The sequence below is a fragment of the Carcharodon carcharias genome, chromosome 1 (genome assembly GCF_017639515.1).
Source record: "Carcharodon carcharias isolate sCarCar2 chromosome 1, sCarCar2.pri, whole genome shotgun sequence".
Lineage (NCBI taxonomy): Eukaryota > Metazoa > Chordata > Chondrichthyes > Lamniformes > Lamnidae > Carcharodon > Carcharodon carcharias.
In genome coordinates, this window is record NC_054467.1 from 45,366,758 (window position 1) to 45,387,697 (window position 20,940).

Consider the following 20,940-nt stretch of genomic DNA (forward strand, 5'->3'; position numbering starts at 1 on the left):
TACTTGCCATTTTTTTAATGTTTATTTTCATTTCCTGCCCATTCTGCATATTTGTTCAATCCATTTTATAATTTCTTGATTTATTCTTTCATGGAATGTGGGCATCGCTCTCAAGGCCAGCGTTTGTTTCCCTTCCCTAACTGCCCTTGAACTGAGTGATTTGCAAGGCCATTTCAAAGGGCAGTTAAGACTCAACCACGTTGCTGAGAGTTTGGAGTCACATGTAGGAAAGACCGGGTTCCCAAAAAGGATATTGGTGAACCAGATGTATTTTTACGACAATCAATGATAGTTTCATGGTCACCATTACAGAGACCAGCTTTCAATTCCAGACTTTATTAATTGAATTTAAATTCTACTAGCTTCTATGGTGAGATTTGAATCCATGCCTCCAGAGAATTAGCCTGGGCATCTGGATTACTAGTCCAGTGACATTACCACTATGCCAAATTTTCCCCCGCAGTCTTTCTCAGTATTTATTATACTCCCCAATTTGGTGTTACGTAAGCTAATATTTGATAATGTACTTCCAATTCCAGAGTCCAAATCGTTTATGTAAAAGGTGAACTAGTCCCAGCACCGATTCCTATTGAACACCACTTCTCACCATCCAGTCTTAATAACTCCCTTTATTCCCACTTTCTTGTTTTGTAGCCAGTTTGCCACACATATTGCTCCTTTGCCCCATGACTCCACATGCTCTGACCTTAGCTATAAGTCTACTATGTGGTCAAGCATGACCTTGCATTTTGAAATTCATGATGACTATTTTTTATGTTTTCAGTCTCAAAAATTGTTTTTATTACTATTCTGAATAAAGATTTCAGGGGCTTTCCTACCACCAACATTAAGTGAGCTAGTCCATCCTTCCTGGAATTGTTCTAGCTCTCTTTTGAAATATAGGGACAAGATTTTCGTGGACCTTTAAAAATAGTAGAAAGGACCAGATGGTGATTTCCCATCCCCCATTTCCGACGGGTCCTATTTTTGCTGGTAAGGAAAAGGAAGCAGGCATGATTCTCACAGGAAAGAAACCTAAACTTAACAGGACCATTTGAACTTAGTGCTGAGTTCAGACCCTGTTTTGATGTTGCAAGGGCCTTAACTCTTGGTGTATGAGTCTTGAATTGGAGTAACCATAAACATTCTTGAAAGGCAGTTAAGGTCTGCATAACTGTCTGATCTGAAGATTTTTTTAAAATACTTTGCTTTTTAAATTTAAAAAAAAATCAAGCTGCAGCTGTGAGCGAGAGTTCAAAAAAAGCCTTTGCTAGACTGCTTTGATGGACAGGCCATCTAGTGCAGGTTAGAAAATCCATTAGCATCTGTTCATGCAGCTTCAATAGCATTCTTTTGTTATGCTGTTATGAATGCTTGGCTGAGTTTTAAAATGTGACAATATGGTTGCTGTTAGATAGTTCTGTAAAACCATTAGATTATTGACTTGCTCAGGATCATTTCTTATTGCTAAATCTAAGATGGCCTGTACTTCTGTTGATTCAAGATAATATTGTTCTAGAAAGCTCTCCTGAATAGACAAGAAATTTGTTGCCTTTGGAACTTTAGCTGTAATGCCTTCCCTGATTCTGTGGAAATTAAATTCTCCCATTATAACTTTTCTGTTTTTGTAACAACCTTAACTGATGTCTGCATTTATGTATCCTGCTACTTTATCACTGTTAGCTTGAGGTCAATAAACAACTTCCAGCAAAGCCTGGCATCCAAGTTTGTTCTTTTTTCTTAGTGGAATACGTTTTTCCTGAACCTTATTAATCACCTTTTTTAATAAAATATTTCCCACTGATGTTCAATCTCTTTGTCAATACTTTTTTCCCAGTGTGCCTTCCCTAGTCCAAACCCTCATAATTAGTTTTTTTTTAATGATCTATTACTTTGGTCTTTGCCTTACTTATGTCTCTCACAGTCTTAAGTTTCTTTTTTTTTGTGATCACCTATTGTCTAAATGCTCCACAATTACTTCTCACATCTCCTCTGATTCATTTCCCTTTGCTAGATTCCTCTCTTAGTGGGTTTCTTAGAAACTGGCTAAGAAAGAACTGCAGAACACTTTGCAAAAAATTCTTTCCTTTTTCCCTTTCTCTAAGCCGTCTTGAAGTTTATTTGAAACATTTGAAGTTTCCTATAATTATTATTCATTTCATAGATTTGCCTATATATTTCTCCCTCCAGTTTCCTTCCACTTTGTGTGGTTTCCATTATAGTCTTATTAATTTGATGAATCCCTTCTTAGAATGCATATAGAGTGAGATAAAAGCTATTTCATAATGTTGATTGTTTCTACTGCCATTGTTATCTCTAATTTGTACAGCTACCCCACATCCTCCACCTTCTTTCTCTATCCTTTCTTAAAACATTATATCCTGCAATATTTAAGTCAAACCTGTTCTTTACGTAGCCACGTTTCTGTTATCCTTACTATGAATTATTGCCTCCCGTATTCCAGTTGGATTTGGGTGCTGTGTATAGTGCTGTATAGGCAGGTTACTCATTCCTTTTGGTTCGTTTTAGCAGTTATTTTACAATTATGTCCTGTAAGTTTATATTATTATTCCTTTCCTTATTCTCATCTTTGCTTTTTTATACCTTCACACTGCTGTTATTTTTAACTAGATCCATGCCCCCATCTTACTAGTTTAATATCAGTCCTATTTTACCTTTTCAGCTAGAGCTTTGCTCCCATTCTTTATTAGGTGGAGCTCCTGTCAATAGTTCAGCTCCTACTTGTCTCATTAATGTTGTTCGTGCACCATGACCTGGAATTGCTCTTTCCCATACCACTCTTTCAACTATGCATTCACCTTACTGATCTTTCTATCTCGATGCCACTTAGCAAGTGGTTCAGGCAATAAATGTGACATTATCACCTATGGCATCCTTTTTTTAAAATTTAGTTCCTAGATACTGATATTCCCTTTGCAGGACCTCTTCCCTGTTCTTCTATATTTATTGGCCCCAACCTGGGCCACAAAAACTGAACCCTATTACAATTTTCATTGGAATAATGCAGATTACAGGGAAGTATAAAAGAAGAGTTTTTCTCAGTCAGTACTACATTGAAATGTCAGCCTTGATTTTGTGCTCAAGAAACTTGAACCCATGATCTTCAGACTGAATGCAAGAGTGCTACCACGGAGCCACATCTGACACCTAACTGTCTTTGAGAAAGTGCTGCCTTCTTGAACCTTTGCAGTCCTTATGGTGAGGGTACTCCCACAGCGAAGTTAGGTAGGGAGTTCCAGGATTTTCTCCCAGTCATGATGGAGAAATGGCTATTATATTTCCAAGTTAGAATGGTGTGGGATTTGGTGGGGAACTTGACTGTTCTTTTGCACCTGTTGCCATTGACTTAATAGGTGGTGGAATTTGTGGGTTTCGAGATGCTGGCAAAAAGAAACCTTGGTGACTTGCTGCAGTGCATTGTGTAGATAGTATAAACATCAGCTACAGAATACTGGTGATGGAGGAAGTGGATATTTAAGCTGGTGATTGGGGTGCTGATCATGTGGACCTTAGATGGTGTCAAGCTTCCTGGATGATGTGCAGGTGAACATATCCAGGAAAGTGAAGAGTATTCATCGCACTCTAATATGTGCTTTATAGGTAGTAAAAGGGTCTTGTGATGCAGTGATTAGTGTCCTGAACTCAGATCCAGAAGCTCGGGCTTGAGTCCTACCCCACGAATTGATAACCAAGGTTCATAAATCTGCCTGATTGAGTATCAATCTGCAAATCCTTCCAACACCCACCAATGGCAGGTGGTAAGAGTGGTAGAGATACCTGGTTAGTGATGTAATGGAAAGAACGTTGGAGCTTCTACCATTACATTCGTAGCGCCAGACTACAACATGCATGTAAAAGTACATGTAGCCACAGCAACTCTGACTCAATGAGTGCATTGTAACATCACCAGCAGGTAGCAGAGAGGATTTAGATGGTCGGGAAGTGAGCTACCCTTAACAGAGTGCACAGCTTCTGATCTGTGGCTTGTCAGTGGTCTGATCAGTGGTGTCACTCTAAGATGTTGATTTAAGGGACATTAGCAATATAATGTAATTGAATCTCAAGGAGCATGCCTTTTACAGATGATCATTGTCTGGCACTTATGTGGCATAGATGTTTCTTGCTGCTTATTGACCCAAGTTGTATGTTGATCAGGTCTTGCTGCATTCAAGCATGAACACCTTATTACCTGGGGAATTGCAAATGGAGCTAAACACTGTGCAATCATCAAGCAAATTCACCTATTTCTGCTCTTTTTGATGGAGGGAAGATCATTGATGAAGGGAAGATCATTGATGAAACGGCTGATGATAGTTGGACTTGGGATACTGCTGTGAGGAACTCCTGTATGATGTCTTGGAGCTTAGGTGATTGGTCTCCAATAACCACAACCAACTTCCTTTGTGCCTCCTATGACTCCAGACCCATCAGATTTTTCATCAAGTCTCATTTACTTCAGTTTACCTGGGGCTCCTTTGCGCCACACTTGGCCGAATACCATCTTAATTTTCCCTTCTCACCTCTGGAATTCAGCTCTTTTACCCATATTTGGAGCAAGGCTATAATGCAGTCTATAGCCAGATGGTCCTGACGGAACTAAAACTGAGCATCAATCAGCAAGATGGAATTATCAAGTAGAATAGGAAAGCACAGAAAGAGGCCCTTTGGCCCATCAATTCTGCACTGGATTATTACTAAGTAAATATCAATTCATAGCATCATTGACAACTCTTTCCATTACTTACTGGTGATTTACAGAAGGCTGATAGTAATTTGCCTGCTTGGATTTATTCTTTTTATGGACAGGACATACATGGGCAATTTAGTACATGTCAAGTAGATGTTAGTGTTGCAGCCACACTGGCACTGTAGCTAGTCATAGAGCACATGTCTTCATCATCACATCAGATATTTTCATGGCTTTGTGAACTTTTTTTTTGTCCATGGCACTCAGATATCCTTCATATCACTTGGAATGAATTAAAGTGGCTGAAGACAGGCATCTGTAATGGTGGGGACCTCATAAATAGGCTGAGATTTGAGTTGAGGGGGACCATTGATACAAGATTAAATGTGAGAGATTTAGAACAGAGGGCAAGTGGGAACCTATTTTCACATTGTCTTGAGGCTTTGGAGTTCACTTCCTGGATTAGTGGTTGAGGTAGAAACTGTCAACGTTCAAGCTTAGTTTGGATAGGGCGAATAAAGGGACATTAGAACATGATAAGTAGATGTGAATACTGTTTTCTCAAATTGAGGGTAAATGCTGTCACAGACCTGTTGGGACAAGTGGCTTGTTCGCACTTACATCTAGTTTAAATTTTAACTTTTTTGTGCAGACTCGCCACCAGCGTGGAGATACCCATCCACTGACACTGGATGAAATTCTGGATGAGACTAAACTCCTGGATATCGGCATGAGACAAAAGCAATGGTTGATGACTGAGGTGAGAGATTTATATGACTAATGTTTGACAAAATATTTTAGTGTTCTTCAGAATAGATGGAGGAGTGGGTACTGTACCAATCTACCTAAGTATACAGTTGAACATTGTGCTCAGAAAAAAAAACTTGAATTTATAGTTCGCCTTTCATGACCTAAAGCATTTAACGGTTAATTTAGTGGTCTTATAATGTAGAAAAATCCATCGGAAAATGTGTGCACAATTAAATCACGTATCAGAGATGAATAATCAGTTAATTCATTTTAATGGTGCTGATTGAAGAATAAATATTAGCCAGGAAATTCAGAGAACTCCCATGCTTCAAGTTGTGCGATGGGATCATTTACATTCAATTGAGAAGGCAGACAGAGCCTCAGTTTATGGACTTATCCAAAAGATAGCACCTCCCTAGGAAATGCACTGGAATGACAGCTGAAATTATGTACTCAAGGCTCTGGAGTGGGGATGAAAATGGGAACTGGAGAGGGCCTTTCAGCCTATCAAGCCTGTTCCATTATTCAGTTAGATCACGGCTGATCTTTATTTTAACACCATTTGCCAACCTCAATCCCCTTGCTTAAATAAACATCAACTAATCTCAGAAAATGCTTGAAATACTGAGCAGGTTTGGCAGTATCTGTGAAGAGAGAAACAAGAGTTGGTATTTAAGGTCAGTGACATTTCATCAGAATATCAATTCTGTTTCTCGCTCAATAGATGCTGCCAGACCTGCTTAATACTTCTAGCTTTTCTGTTTTTATTTCAGATTCCAGCATCTGCTGTATTTTGCTTTTGCATTTATTAACATATGTTTTGATCTTTTCATAATAGCTTTTTAGGTATAGCGTTCCAAATTTCCTCTACACTTTGTGTGAAGAAGTGCATCATGCCATTTCCCCTGAATGATCAAGCTGTAACTTTAATATTATTTCCCCTTCTTCTGGACTTCCCACTGGAGCAAAAATGTTAGAGAAAAACTACCTAGTCCTTTAATCACCTCGAATATTTCAATTAGATCATCCCTTAAAATTCCATGGCTGGGTTTTGCAGGGGAATGTACTGCTGGTGCCGCCCCCCCCCACACCGGCTAGAAGAAAAGTTGGTCAGAAATGGAACAACTTTAAAAAAGGCCACTCCGGAGTGATGATAAGTTGTGAGTCAGCTTAACAAGCTGAGGGTTGGACTTCTGCCCCTCCAAGGAAGGAAGTCCTGCTCTCATGAGCTGCTGGCCAATCAGATTGGTCAGCAGCTCTTGCAATCCGAGCGCCACAAAAACTCTGTAGTGGGTGCTGCTGGGAATGCAAGCAGTCCCACAAACAAGTGTCATGGATGCTGGATACAGGTAAATCCCAGGACTTTTTGTGCAAGGAGGGATCAGGCACCCTAGGGAGGGGGTTGGGGGTGCAGGTTTGGAGACCAGATGAGGAGGCACAAAATGGGGGGTACGATCTTGGGGGGTGGGTGCCTATGATATGCACAGGGCATCCCCCTTCCTTCCTGCCTTTTCACCACTTAGGTGAAAAATGACTGTCCCACCTTCACCTGCCTTCTGCTGCCCAACATATTATGGCAGTGGAGGTATATTGAGGTCCTTAAGTGTGCAATAATTGGCCACCTTAGGCCTTCAGTAGGCCTAAGGACAGGTGGGCAGGCTCCCCCCCCCCACCCCCGTATGATGGGGATTAGATCAGGGGTGGGTAGGAAAGCAGTGGGCTAGCCATCCAATGTATTTATGTCCAATAAAACGCCACTGAAGCAGGCCATTCAGCCGGTTGTGCCTCTGCCAGCTCTTATCTTGCTTGTAGGGGTTCAAATGTGGAGACCCAAGGAAGATAGACATAGATTTGGGAGGTGACAACTTGTTTAAGTACTCAAAGGAAAGGGAGATGGGGCAGTAGTTTACAAGGACAGCGGGGTCAAGGGTGGGCTTTTGAGGAGTGGGAAATGATAACAGCAGACTTAAAGGGGTTCAATATCTGAGGAGAGGGAACCTTTAACAATATTATGTAATGTGGGGGCCAGGAATGGGCATTGGGTTATCAACAGTTTTGTGCTTCCTTTTGTCAAAAGGAGCAGGAGATGTGTTTCGAGTTATGATTGAGGAGTCAAGGGTTATTGGGGGCAGTCAGGAAAGTGGAGTTGAGGCCACAATCGGATCAGCCATGATCTTACTGAATGGCAGAGCAGGCTCAAAGGGCCAAAATGGCCTGCACTACTAATTCCTGTGTTCTTGTTCTCCTGTCCTTGTCTTGTGGACAAGATTAGACCGGAGAGGGAATGAGTGGAGATAGGAGATAAACCTATAGAATGATATAAGTTCAGGACTAGGGCGGGGGAAGCCAAGGGAAATTTGGTTTGGTGGACTAGGGAGGCAGTAGATGCAGCTGAACAGTTGGTCTCAATATTCGTGTTGTAGAAGACCGTGAGCTCATCAAGCTTGTTGGAGGTGAAGGTGGAGGGGTAAAGAAGAGGAGTTTAAGGAGAAGGCTTGTAGTAAAGAGAAATCTGGGGTTATCTTTTCATTCCAGAATTATCCAGGCATAATGAGCAGCTTTGGCAGAGGGGGCCCGTACCTGTGTTGCTTTAAGTGGTCTAGGCAGATCTGTTGATGAATAGCTAAGCTAGTTGTCTGAAGTGCATGAGAGTGAATAATGGTCTTATGGGAACATCGGCATCAAAGATATGGGTGAGATTGACCAGGCTGATAGCTGCTGGAATATTGTGAATAGGGGTCCAAAGGATAGACAGTCGGGAATTTGAAAATGCTGTTGGAGGTCATTTAAGAGAGAATGTTAGATGCAGATGAAATCAGGAGTGGAAGCGAGGATATGAATGGAGAGGGATAGAAGGAAGTGATCATTGATGCCTTTCCCTCTGACTGACACATATATGCCATGTGAGATGACAAAGGTAAAATATCCCTTCTCATCATTCTCAACGTGATACAGCCTTTGACATGGTTGACCACATCATCCTTCTCCAATGCTCTCCAGCTGGTTGGGACTGCACTCGCCTGGATCCATTATTACCTATCTAATCACAGTCAAAGGATCACAACAATGGCTTCTCTTAATCCTCCCTTACTGTTAGCTCTGGTGTCCCCCAAGGATCCATTCACGGCTCTGTCTTATTTCTTATCTACATGCTGCCCTCTAGCTGCATCATCAGAAAACTGTCCACACTCAGCTTTACCTCACTACCACCTATCTCGATTCCACCACTGCCTCTGAATTGAGAGACTGTCCAGTACTGGATAAACAGAAATTTCGTCCAACTAAATGTTGGGATGACAAAAGTAATTGCCTCTGGTCCCTCCATTCCCTAGCTACCAACTCCCTGGTAAGTGCCTGATGCTAAACCAGTCAGTTCGCAACTTTGATGTCATACCTGACTCCAGAGATGAGCTTCCAACCACTTAACTGCTCCATCACTAAGAATGCCTATTTCCAACTCCTTAATGCCCAATTCCGCCCCTGCCTCAGCCTACTGTGCTATTATCACCCTCATCCATTCTGTTACTTTTAGAGCTGACTATTCCAAAACACTTCTGCTGTCCTTGCATGTTCTGCCCACCGTAAGCTTGAGGTCATCCAAAACACTGCTGCCCTCAATGAATGCCATTCACCCATCGTGTATGCACGTTTGCTGACCTACATTGGCGCTCAGTTAAGTAGAGTCTCACCCTTGAAGATTCTCATTCTTGTTTTCAAATCCTTCCATAGCTTTGTCCTTCCCTATCTCTCATCGTCTCCATCCCCACAACCCTCCCAAGATATCTCTGCTCCTCCATTTCTGGCCTCTTAAGTATCCCTGATTTTAATTGCTCCATCATTGAAGGCTGTGCCTTCAGCTGCCAAGAGCCTGAGTTAGGAATACCCTCCCTAAAGCTTTCCTCCTCAAAACCTACCTTTTGACAAAGCCATTGGTCATCTACCCTAATACCTCTGTGGTTTGGTATAGCCTCCACCCGCTATCACTTTTTCACCTCCCACCAACCGCCTACTAAGAAAGAAGAGGGGTAGAACACAAAAAAGAATAGAATAAAAAATGCAAAATAAAAAAAATAAATAAGGGAACATATAAACAATCAGAAAGACATACAGAATCAAAATCAGAAAGACAAAGAGAGTTTTCCAGGAAAATGAAGACATCAGACACCTAGAAGTCAGAAGAAAGCCACTGAACTATTTGAGAGGAATAGTGAAGTAGACGGAGAAGGAAGAAGCAAGAGGAAAAACCCTTCTGTACATCTAAGCTTCTCCATTATAGAGCAGTAGTCTGTTGGTTATGGTACTCGATTAACAGTGCCAATGATATCCATTAATATGTATGTGTATCTATAATAAAGCTGTTTTATAAATATCAAATCCCTTATTTGGCCATCACCAGTTTGACACAGTCTTACTTGCAGCTAGACATTTTTACCACTCAAGTCTTTACCTCTTAGTTCCTGATTCCCAATCCTTTTATCAGTAGCGTCACTAACGGCCCGGGAAAATTGCTTTGTCCTGGCTTTTCAAAGTAGCAGATCCATTAGTAGTAATTTGTTTTCCTGAAAATGTTTCAATAGCATCTTTTTATTTTTCCTCAGGCATTGATAAGCAACCCCAAAATTGATGTGACTGATGGAAAATATGCCTTTAAACCCAAATACAACTTAAGAGATAAAAAAGCTCTTCTGAGGCTTTTGGACAAGCATGATCAGCGAGGTTTGGGAGGAATCCTCTTAGAAGATATAGAGGAAGGACTACCAAATGCACAGAAAGCCATAAAGGTATTGGTTTAAACATTGCCTCCCTACCAAATTGACCTCCCACCCTGTGACTGTGAACATTCCCTCTGCCAACCAACACCCTAAGATGGACCCACATGTGGACGCTACTGACCCTGCACTTTAGGTTTCTCATTTTCTTACCTGGACTGACTGTCCTCACACCCTCTGCCACCACGCCAAGCCCTTTCCTCTTCCATGCTCCCAACCACACCCTCTGCCCTCCCTTGGATCCCTCTTTCACTTCTCCATGCCCTCGTCCTTACTTTACACATCCACCCCCTGACTCAGCCTTGCCGATCCCGACACTCAGTGCAAGCTGCCATTCTCTTGCTCCCCTCTCATGAGTTCAACAAGGAAAACCGCTGACCTCAGACACAACTGCAAAAAAACTGGTGCACGCCACCTTTAAACAAATGTGAACTGGATGCCACGAGATTCTTGTGTGCCACTGACTTTACCTTAAAGGTAGGATGTAATTTTAAAGACATTTTACGCTAATGAGTATTCATGATATGCAAATGTAGCAACCCGCTACAGGACAGTGTTGAGGCCCGACATATGATAAACACATCACTAACTTAATCTCTGCATCTCAACTTGCTGTCGGAAATCGAAATTTTGCATGCTGCCTAATTCAGTAAGCCACATTTTCTAGTCTTGCAGGCTTTATTAATTCAGAAATTAAAAGAACTAATTAACCCTCGAGTAGGACTTGTGTAAAAGAGAGTACTGGTTTCATTTTAATTCTCCACTCCACTTCCACCCTGATCTCGCTGTCCTCAGCTTTTAGCCTGTTCAATTGAGCTTGAGGAACAGCACCATATTTCAATTAGGCACTTGTGGCATTGTAGTAATTTCACTGGACTGGTATTCCAGAGACCCAGGTAATGCTCTGGGGACCTGGGTTTGAATCCCACCACGGCAGTTGGTGAAGTTTGAATTCAATAAAAATCTGGAATTAAAAGTCTCATGATGACCGTGAAACCATTGCTGATTATTGTTTTTTAAAAAAAACCATCTGGTTCACTAATGTCCTTTAGGGAAGGAAATCTTACTGATCTGGCCTACTTGTGACTCCAGACCCACAGCAATGTGGTTGACTCTTAAATGCCCTCTGGAAATAAAAAGGGCAGTTTAGGGATGGGCAATAAATGCTGTCTGAGCCAGTGATGGTCACATCCCATGAACGTATCTAAAAAAAAACATTGGGTTCAGCAAGATCATAACAACAAGAGCCTTTTGTTCATTTGTTGTATTGGAACTACATTTGTTGTTAATGATTCTGTTTTTCCATTCACACCTCCTCTAGACACATTCTGTTTGTTTATTTGCCCAGTTACCATCTCCCCTTCCCTTGTAAGCATTATCCCTTTGGTCTTTTCATTTCTGCTCCCGTCCACCCTGTCACACACCTTTACTTTCTGCCCTGTACCCCATCCCTCCCTTTCCCTGCCTTTGTACTTGCATAAAACCTATTACACCTTGAAGTCTGCTGAACTGTACTGTAGAATCAATCTCTGGTAATGTTCTGCTGTAATTGAACATGGCACTGGAGTCTGCCACTTCAAGATCCCTTTCAGCAGCTCTTCTAGATAGTTCAATGTCACCTAGACAACAATCACTGCCAGCACAATTGAAATAAACATAGTCATATTAACACCTATGTTTTCAACAAATTTTGTACTATAAGTAGGCATAATTTGGGTTTATGTACCTTCCTAGGTATTAGGAGACCAAATTATTTTTGTGACACGACCAGATAAGAAGAAGATTCTCTTCTATAACGACAAGAGCTGCCAGTTCACAATGGATGAAGGTAAGCATTTTTCAGTGGTTTGGTCAGCTTCGTTCCACACAGCACAAAACTACTTTTAATTTGGTACTCATGGATAAATTTACTTCAGGTGAATGATTGGCTGTTGGAGTAATAGAAGATTCCTTGTATCCCAATTTCTCAGGGGGCTGATGTGGGAATTAGAAATGTCACACTGGTTGTACTAGGCACATCTTTTCTGTGTTTGGTGCTAAAGGATATTAATGAGCTGGAATATGGCACTGACGGGCAGTATTTTGGCCCAGGTTTTACTGCATCAACATGATCAGCAAGATGCACCGTAAAACTTGCGGCTTAGTATTCCTTTTATGCCATTGATAACTTGTTCCAAATTTTGCTGGTTTCCTAATTATAATATATCACAGTAAACATAGTGGTAAATCAGAAACTCAGCACTGATCTAAGAACTGAAAATACAATATATTTATCATCTGAAACTATGGGAGAGTTTAAGTGAAGAGGAGTAACTTCTTAATTACTTTCTAATGTATAGTTGAGCTCCTTTATTAAACACTGATGCCCTGATAAGATACATGCCCATGACACACAGTTGAAGAAAAATAATTGACTTGGCTAGTTAAATGTTTAAATAAATGTTTATGTAAAGGTTACTTTGTGATTTGAGGCAGTTGGGACTTCCTAAAGTTTGTCACTATCAAAAATAATAGCAAGAGCTTCCAAGCAAAGAATAAATAATACTGGGAATGCCGTTTGATTTTGGCTCTCTATTTTCCATATCAGTCCAGGAGCAATAAATTATTATGCTAAAGTATACCTCTGTAAGGTCACCAGCACTATTATTTTGAAGTTTTAAGTGGCAGAGACGTGGAACCTAGTTTGAATATAGGAAAATCATGATTGCCCCTTATTTTGATAGAGGAGAGAAGCTGTGATAGTTATCATGTAACACTTGGGTGAGAGTAAAAGCAAAGCTATGTAAAAGCCCAAGGGAAATGTCAAATGGCGTAATTAGTGGTTTAAGTCACATGCTGCATTATTTCCCCTTTTGTGCAATTCAAGGGCCTGTTGTCTTGTCCAGCAGTATAATCTATTTAATATCTGTAAGGATAAAAATACAGTCTGTGGGCTGGACTGCAGGGTGCTAACGATGGCAACATGGAACCAGAAGCAATCCAAGGGGTTGAGTGAGGGGTGTGAAGAGTAGAATACAAAGAAAGCCACTGGAGATTTGATGTTTAGGGGAATACTTAGAGCCCTGTCCAGTTGTGACTGAGAGCCCAGAAGGATGTGGATTAATCTGGTGCTAAGATAAAGGATATCTTACAGCAACCTGAGAAGAACTTGGAATTTTGGGGGAGGGCGGGGGATAAGATCCATGACATGGAAGAAAAGGGAGAAGGCCCTGCTAAGGGAATGTCAGAAGTTAGGAACCAAATTATATAAACAGAACTTCACTGGTGGTAATCTCAGGATTACTACCCAAGCCACATACTAACTGGCATCAAGATGGGGAAATTATTCCTACCAAGCTGTTGACCACTCAACATTCTTTCCTAGTTCCTACGTTTATTGACATTAACTGTTCTATCAACTTGAGCACTGTTCCCTCCTGCAAAGTTGCCATTCTCACCCTCTCCTCAAATAAATGAACCCAAGATCTATCATCCTTGCAAACCAATACCCCATGTCCAAACTTTATTTCATCTCTGAAGTCCTTGACTTTGTTGCCTCCCAAATTCATGGCTGTCTTTCTCAGATTTCCATGTTTGAAAACACACCATAGTAACAAAATAGCTCTTACCAAAGTCACAAATGACATTCTGTATGATCGGCGAAGATAAATTATCCCCCTTGCCCTCCTCGATCTGTCTGAAACCTTTAACACAGTTGACCATGAAGTTGACCAATGTCTGTACACCATAGTCTAGCTGGGACCGAATTGGCTTGGTTCCATTCTTATTTATTCAGTTACAGCCCTTCGCCCCTCCTATTTCCCACCTACACGCTGCCCCACAACAATATCATCCAAAAACATAGAGTTGGATTTAACAGTCACAGCAGTGGGCCCATACACCAGCTAGAGAGCAGGAGGCAATCTGCCACAGCCATTCCAAGGTGTCCTAACACAATCAAAAACCAGACACCTGCTTCGTCAACATCGGGGGTTCCTGGGTCTTGCAGAGCAGATGTCCTGCCTCCAAGAGCTGCTGGCCAATCAGAGACCAACAGCTCTTCAGTGCCAGCAGCACCACAAGGAGCAGTGACTGCTGCCAGTACTGCAGTAGGCCAGGGACCAGGAGCAGGGCTGAAGTCCCCAGAACACAGGTGAGTGGGGTGGACTTGCCGGGGCCAGTTAAGCAGGCCCCAGCAGGGGGAAGTCTTCCAATAGAGGAAGCCCTTGCCACCTGCATGCCACTTCATTGGCCACAGGAGGCCTGATCAGAAGGGGACCCCCCGGGTCCTCTCAGGCTTGCCTGGGTATATTACATTAAATTCCACCCATAGTGTTAGTTTACATATCTGAGTTGAAGACTCCCAGCTGTACCTCACCTCCAGCTGTACCTCACCTCCAGCTGTACCTCACCTCCAGCTCCACCTCTCTTGATCCCTCCACTGTCTTTAAACTGACAGACTACTTGTCAGACATCCAGTACTGGATAAGCAGAAATTTGCACTAGCCACATTGGGAAGACAAAAGCAATTGCCTTTCGTCCCAATCAGAAACTTTGTTCTCTTGCCACTGACTCCATCTCTTTTCCTGACAACTGGCTGAGGTTGAACCTGACAGTTCAGAACTTTGGTGTTATGTTTGACCCTGGTGTTTGCCCCCAACCCCACATCTGTGCCATTTCTAAGACCAGATATTTCCAACTCCTTAACATTGCCTAACTCTTCTTTGCCTCAAACCTTCATCCATGTCTTTGTTACCTCTAGACTTGCCTATTCCAATGCACCCTTGACCATCCTTCCTCCCTATCTACCCTCTGTAAACTTGAGATAATTCAAAACCCTGCCCTTGCACCAAGTTCTCACCCATCCCCCCACCTATGCTCACTAACTTATGTTGGTTCCCAGTGCCTTGTTTTTAAAATGCTCATTTTTTTTTGCAAATCTCTCCATAGCCTCACCACTCCCTAGTGCTTTGATCTCTAGAAGCCTTGCAGCCCCCTGAAATCTTTGTGCTCTGCTAATTCTGGCCTCTTGTATGTTCACAATTTTAATTACTTCACCTGCCATTGCTCCAAGCTCTGAAATTCCCTCCTTAAATCTCTCCACCTGCCCACAGCTCTTTCCTCCTTTATGATGCCTCTTAAAACCTACCACATTGATGAAGCTTTTGATCATCTGACCTTCTGTAGCTTGGTGTCAAATTTTGTTAATGCTTGTAAAGCATCTAAAGATATTTTAATACTTTAAAGGTGCTATCTAAATGCAAGTTATTGTTGTTTAGAACCATATATTTAGATATAAAAACAGTATGTGAGCACATGGCAGGATATGTACATTCAGCAAGTAGCTGGTTTCCTCAACACTGACCAATTCTGCTGGGTAGAACCTCCATGTTCAAACCAGAAAGTCATCCACATAGGGGAAAACCCCAAAGAGACCACAAGAATTTAGATCTTAATCATTCTTGCAATCAGAAGGCACTCTTCAGGTGTAACTGATCTTTTACTGCAAGATTCTGATTAATTGAGTTCAGCTTGAACAAGTTGATACCTTCCACTGTCTTGGGTCACTCATTATGTAAGATGCAGTCTACCAAAGAAATTAGGTTTGGATTTAACAAGGGTCATGATGTTGTGAACTCACTTAAAAAGAGTATGGAGTAGCCACAGCATCTTGGTTTACAATGAAAATTCATCTTCTGGAAGCCCTTGTGTGGCTAGTGACAATGTATGCTGTTGAAGCTGGACCATCAAGACAAGTGATGAGGCTCGGATAAGAGCATTTGAAATTAAAGGATTCGGATATTATGTATGTTATTCTTGGCCAAGTGGACAAACAAGTGGGTGCTGAAGAAAGCTGGTGTTAAGAGGAACTTGTTTGAGGCAGTAATATCAAGGAAACTCACATATTTTGGACATGTGATGTGAACTGGAGGGCGGTGTTTGGAAAAAGAGGTAATGCAAGGAAAAACACCTGGAAAATGTGTGCAAGGAAGACCCAATATGGCATGGATGGGTAATATTAGAATGTAGACAGGCCTCTCTATGCGACAGGTAGTGAGGGCAGTAGAGAATAGAAATCAGTAGGAAAAGATTGTTCATAGTTTGGCCCCCAACCCTTGAAATGAGGACAGATGAAAGACTAGATGATCTTTTACTAGGTGCATTGAATCAAATACATTATCAAGTAGGTTGCTCAGGCCTTTGCAGGAACTGCTATATTTATCAGAAATCTTTCATGCTGAAGTGGACAAGAATATCCAGCCGTTTAGGTTGTTGCACCAGTCCACTGATGAGTCATTAGCTGTGGAGCACAATTTGCAGTTTATGATGTTGGAAATATGCCTAATTAAAAATATGGGCTATGCCAATCTGGTGGCATCTCATTTAAATAAGCACATTAAGGCCTGATCCCACAATCTGTGACTTTAGATGGAGGTCCAAGTGGGGGATCTTCCCTCTCAGGCCTAATTTGGCGAGAGCTGGATTGTGGGCAATCGGACTCCTTCGGGCCTCATCAGGAACTTTCAGGCCACCCTTACCCCAGGCACCCCGTAATTATATACAAAGCATGCACAATTTACCCATCAACTAGGGACTGATCCCTCAGCTGCTCAACTGTGGCCTCTTGCAGTGGATTTGATTGGGGTTTGGGCGAAAGTCAGAGAAAATTTATGGAAATGAAGCCTGGCTGTTAAAATTGAATTCTCTGGATTCCAGACCCCGAGAATCATTGAGTGCACAACTTGCATTGGTGGTAGCACAGACCATTAACTCTTCCCCAAATTCTCCAATTAAAATCAGGACCTATGATTCATTAGGCTCAGTTGATTGGGCAATCGCTAGCTAATAAGTGAACAGGTTGTGGGTTCAAGTTCTATTTCACATGACCTAAGCTAACACTCCAGTCCAAAGAATAATAAAATGATGCAGCACGGAGGGAGGCTTTTCAGCCCCTCGTGCTCTTTGGTAGAACTATTCAATTACTCCATTTGCAGCTTTTAGCACTGTAATTTTTTTCTCTTCAAATAGTTATCCAATTTGCTTTTCCAAGTTACTGTTGAATCTGTTTTCCACCACCCATTCAGGTAGCGCATTTCAGATGCAAACTTACCTTTTTTCCTCATATCACCTCTAGTTCTTTCATATTCAATCTATGTCCTCTGTTTCCAAACCCTTCTCCCAGTGGAAACAGTTTCTCTTTACTCTATCAAACCCATTCATCATTTTGAATACCTATTAAATCTCCGTTTGACCTCTCTGCTTTAAAAATAATTCCAGCTTCTCCATTCTCTTCACATAACTGAAGTCCCTCATTCCTGGCATCATTCTAGTAAATCTGTTCTGTAGCCTCACCAAGGCTCATCTGGTGCCCAGAATTCAGCAGAATACTACAGCTGAGTATTAACAACAACAACTTGCATTTATGTAGAGCCTTTAATGTGATAAAAAGTCCCAAAGCGTTTCACTGGTAACCAGTGTTTTATACAGTTTTAGCAGTACATTTTTTGCTTTTGTGCACTGCCTCCATTAATAAAGCCAAGTTTGGTTTTCTAACACTTCTCAGCTTGTCCTGCCACCTTCAAATATTTATGTACATATACACCCAAGTCCCTGTTCCTACATTCCCTTTAAAATGTATCTTTTAGCTTTTTTTGCCTGTCCTTATTCTTCCCACTTCTCTGCATTAAATGTCACGTGTCATTTCACCAATCTGTGTCCTCCTGATGTCTTTTGCTATTGAACTCCTTGTTTATCACATTTCCAAATTTTGCATCATCTGTAAATTATTATAATTATGCTTTTTATCCCAAAATTTAAGTCATTGGTCATATATCAAGAATATCAGTAGTCCCAATACCTGTCCCCTGGGACTCTGTATCTCCCTTCAATCTGGGAAAAAGTACATTTCCCACAACTCTATGCTTTCTGTCCCTTAGCTAATTTCATTTCCACACTGTCATTGTCTTTTTGGTCCCAGCATCTCAAAAGCCATTTGAGTCTATTACCCTCATCAACCCTTTCCATTACTTCACAAAATCCTCAATCAAATTAGTCAATCATGAGCTGTCTTTAACAAATACTTGCTGACTTTCATTTATTAGCTCATACTTTTTCAAACGTCAATTACTTTTAATCCAGCATTTTATCCCTTAAAGCTTCCCTCCGCCAATATTTGGCTCCCTGACATGCCGCTGTCAGATTTATCCCCTCCATCCCCCCCCCCGCCTTTTTTAAATGGGTGCAACATTTACAATCCTGCAGCCCTCGGGCACCACTCCCATAGCTAAGGATTTCCACCCTGATGTCCCTTAGTTACCTACAATGCATCCCATCCAGACCAAGTGACATTTTTACTTTGAGGACTGCCACCTTTTTAAGTACCAATAAATACCTCTTTACCTATCTTTCTCCTACCCAATATCACTAGTGCATCCCCTTACATTCACAGTATTCTCTTCTCTAGTGCAAATAGATGCTAAGTACTCATTTTTGTACCTCAGCCATGCCCTCTGCCTCCACAAGAATATCTCCCTTTGTTCAACACCCATGCCATTTCCTCATCCTCCATGATAATTTCTCCTGTCTCCGCTTCTAAGGGACCAATATTTACTTTAGCTGCTCTCTTTGTATACTTATAAATGCAGATTGTAAGAACTTTTATATTTCTGGATAGTTTACACCCATTCTATTTTTTGTCTTTATCAACTTTTTGGTGGCCCTTTGCTGGTTTCTCAAACACTCCCAATCCTCAGAGTTGTTACTGTTCTTTGCAACATTGTAAGCCTTTTTTAATCGAATACTATACTTAACTTCCTGAGCAAGCTATGGATGCATCTTGTTTTATGATTGCTTTTTCCTAGATATCTTTTACTATGGGATGGCAAATTAACCCTGCCTCATTACACAAAACTAGATGTAAAATAGAAATACCTAGAAAAACTCAGCAGGTCTGGCAGCATTGGCGGGGAAGAGTACAGTTGACGTTTCGAGTCCTCATGACCCTTCAACAGTTCTGTTGAAGGGTCATGAGGACTCAAAACGTCAACTATACTCTTCTCCGCCGATGCTGCCAGACCTGCTGAGTTTTTCCAGGTATTTCTGTTTTTGTTTTGGATTTCCAGCATCCGCAGTTTTTTGTTTTTATATTTGTTTTTATATTTATATAGATGTAAAATAGCTTTGTCCTTAATTGGTTCCACAACATATTATTCTAGGAAGCTGTCGCAAAAGCATTCTAACTCAGCTTCCAGACTACCTTTTCCAATTTGATTTGTCCAGCCTATATGAAGATAAAAGTTCCCCCACAATTATTAATGTTGTCTTTGTTGCAAGTTCCAATTATTTCTTGCTAAATGCTCTGTCCCATGATTTAACCACTGTTAGGGGACCTACGTATGACTGCCATTAGTGTTTTCCAACCCTTGCTATTCTGAGTTTCCTACCCATATGGATTCTGCTTCCTGATTTTCTGGGCTCAGATGTTTTACTACTCTCCTTATGTGATACTTTTATTATCAGGACTACTACTCCTCGCTTAGCATACTGCCTGTCTTTTTCAAAATATTATGTACCCTGGAAGATTTATTTCCCAATCTTGGTCACCTTGCAGCCAGATCCCTCTATTGGTGGTTTTATCACACCCATTTATCTCTGTCAATGCCACTGGTTGGTCTATCTTGTCATGAATGCTTCATGTGTTCAGATAAAGTGCCTTTAATTTTATTTTTTTAACTTCTTTGCCTGGATGTTATTCGTTGACACCATTACCATTAAACTCTATCCCTTCCTATCCCACTCTGCTTGTCTTTACCCAAATTGCTACACTTCTCTTTAGATTTCTAAATCTCCCTTTGCCTGACCTCACCCCTGACCTTTTTAGTTTAAAGCCGAATGCACAGCTCTAGCTATATAGATTGCCTGGACACTGATCTCGGCCCAGTTTAACTGGAGCCTATCCCAATGGAACAACTCCCTTTTTCCCCAGCACTGGTGCCAGTGCCCCATGAATTGAAACCCTTCTTCTCACACCAACCTTTTAACCAAGCATTTAATCCTCTAATCTATTTGACCCTCTACCAAAAGGCACATGACTCAGGTAACAAACCAGAGATTATTACCTTTTGAGGTTCTGATTTTTAATTTAGACAGACTAGTTCCAGCTCCCAAAACATAAATTATATCTACAGTTTTGGTTAATAACCATTAATTATAACAATTAAGTCTTTACTCTGATGTAGAATTTCAGAAACTGTGGAGAAGTATTCCAGTGGATTCTATGGATGAAGAGAAGATTGAGGAGTATTTGAAAAAGCAGGGCATTTCTTCAATGCAGGAGACGGGACCAAAGAAAGTGGTATGTACATTTCTATTTAAACCTCCTCACTATTGAATGACTTAAACTGACCCCTCTGGCTCCAGCCCCTCTGGCTCAAGCCCCCTCTGCCACAGTACCTCTCTGTTTCTGACTTATTACTTCGGAATTGAAATTAGAATTATTATTTTATAAACCATAATATGGCTGTTTTGCAAAGGCAGTTTTCATTGTCAGTAGCAAGCAACCAAGCTCACCGTGTATAGCCACATTGTCTCTGCTGCTTTGTTAAATCATTGGTGTTTCATGCTTGCTCACTGCTTTGTGTACTTGGAACATGTGGGCCTACCTGTATTCTCTAGCTTTAAATAGTCATTATTAATCTCTCAAGAAAGTGACAAATGCTCTCTCCAGCTGTTTGC

General features: G+C 41.3%; 1 protein-coding gene across 2 annotated transcripts in view; it reads left to right on the forward strand.

Annotated features, from left to right (window-relative positions):
* The window catches only part of gtf2e2 (general transcription factor IIE, polypeptide 2, beta), a 59,968-nt gene that overhangs the window by 36,680 nt on the left and 2,348 nt on the right, over positions 1–20,940 (forward strand). For both annotated transcript variants that reach the window (XM_041191115.1, XM_041191119.1), the window contains exons 4-7: positions 5,361–5,468; positions 10,057–10,239; positions 11,962–12,055; positions 20,445–20,560. In XM_041191115.1, coding sequence (XP_041047049.1) covers positions 5,361–5,468; positions 10,057–10,239; positions 11,962–12,055; positions 20,445–20,560 — 501 coding nt within the window. The remainder of the gene's footprint in view (positions 1–5,360; positions 5,469–10,056; positions 10,240–11,961; positions 12,056–20,444; positions 20,561–20,940) is intronic.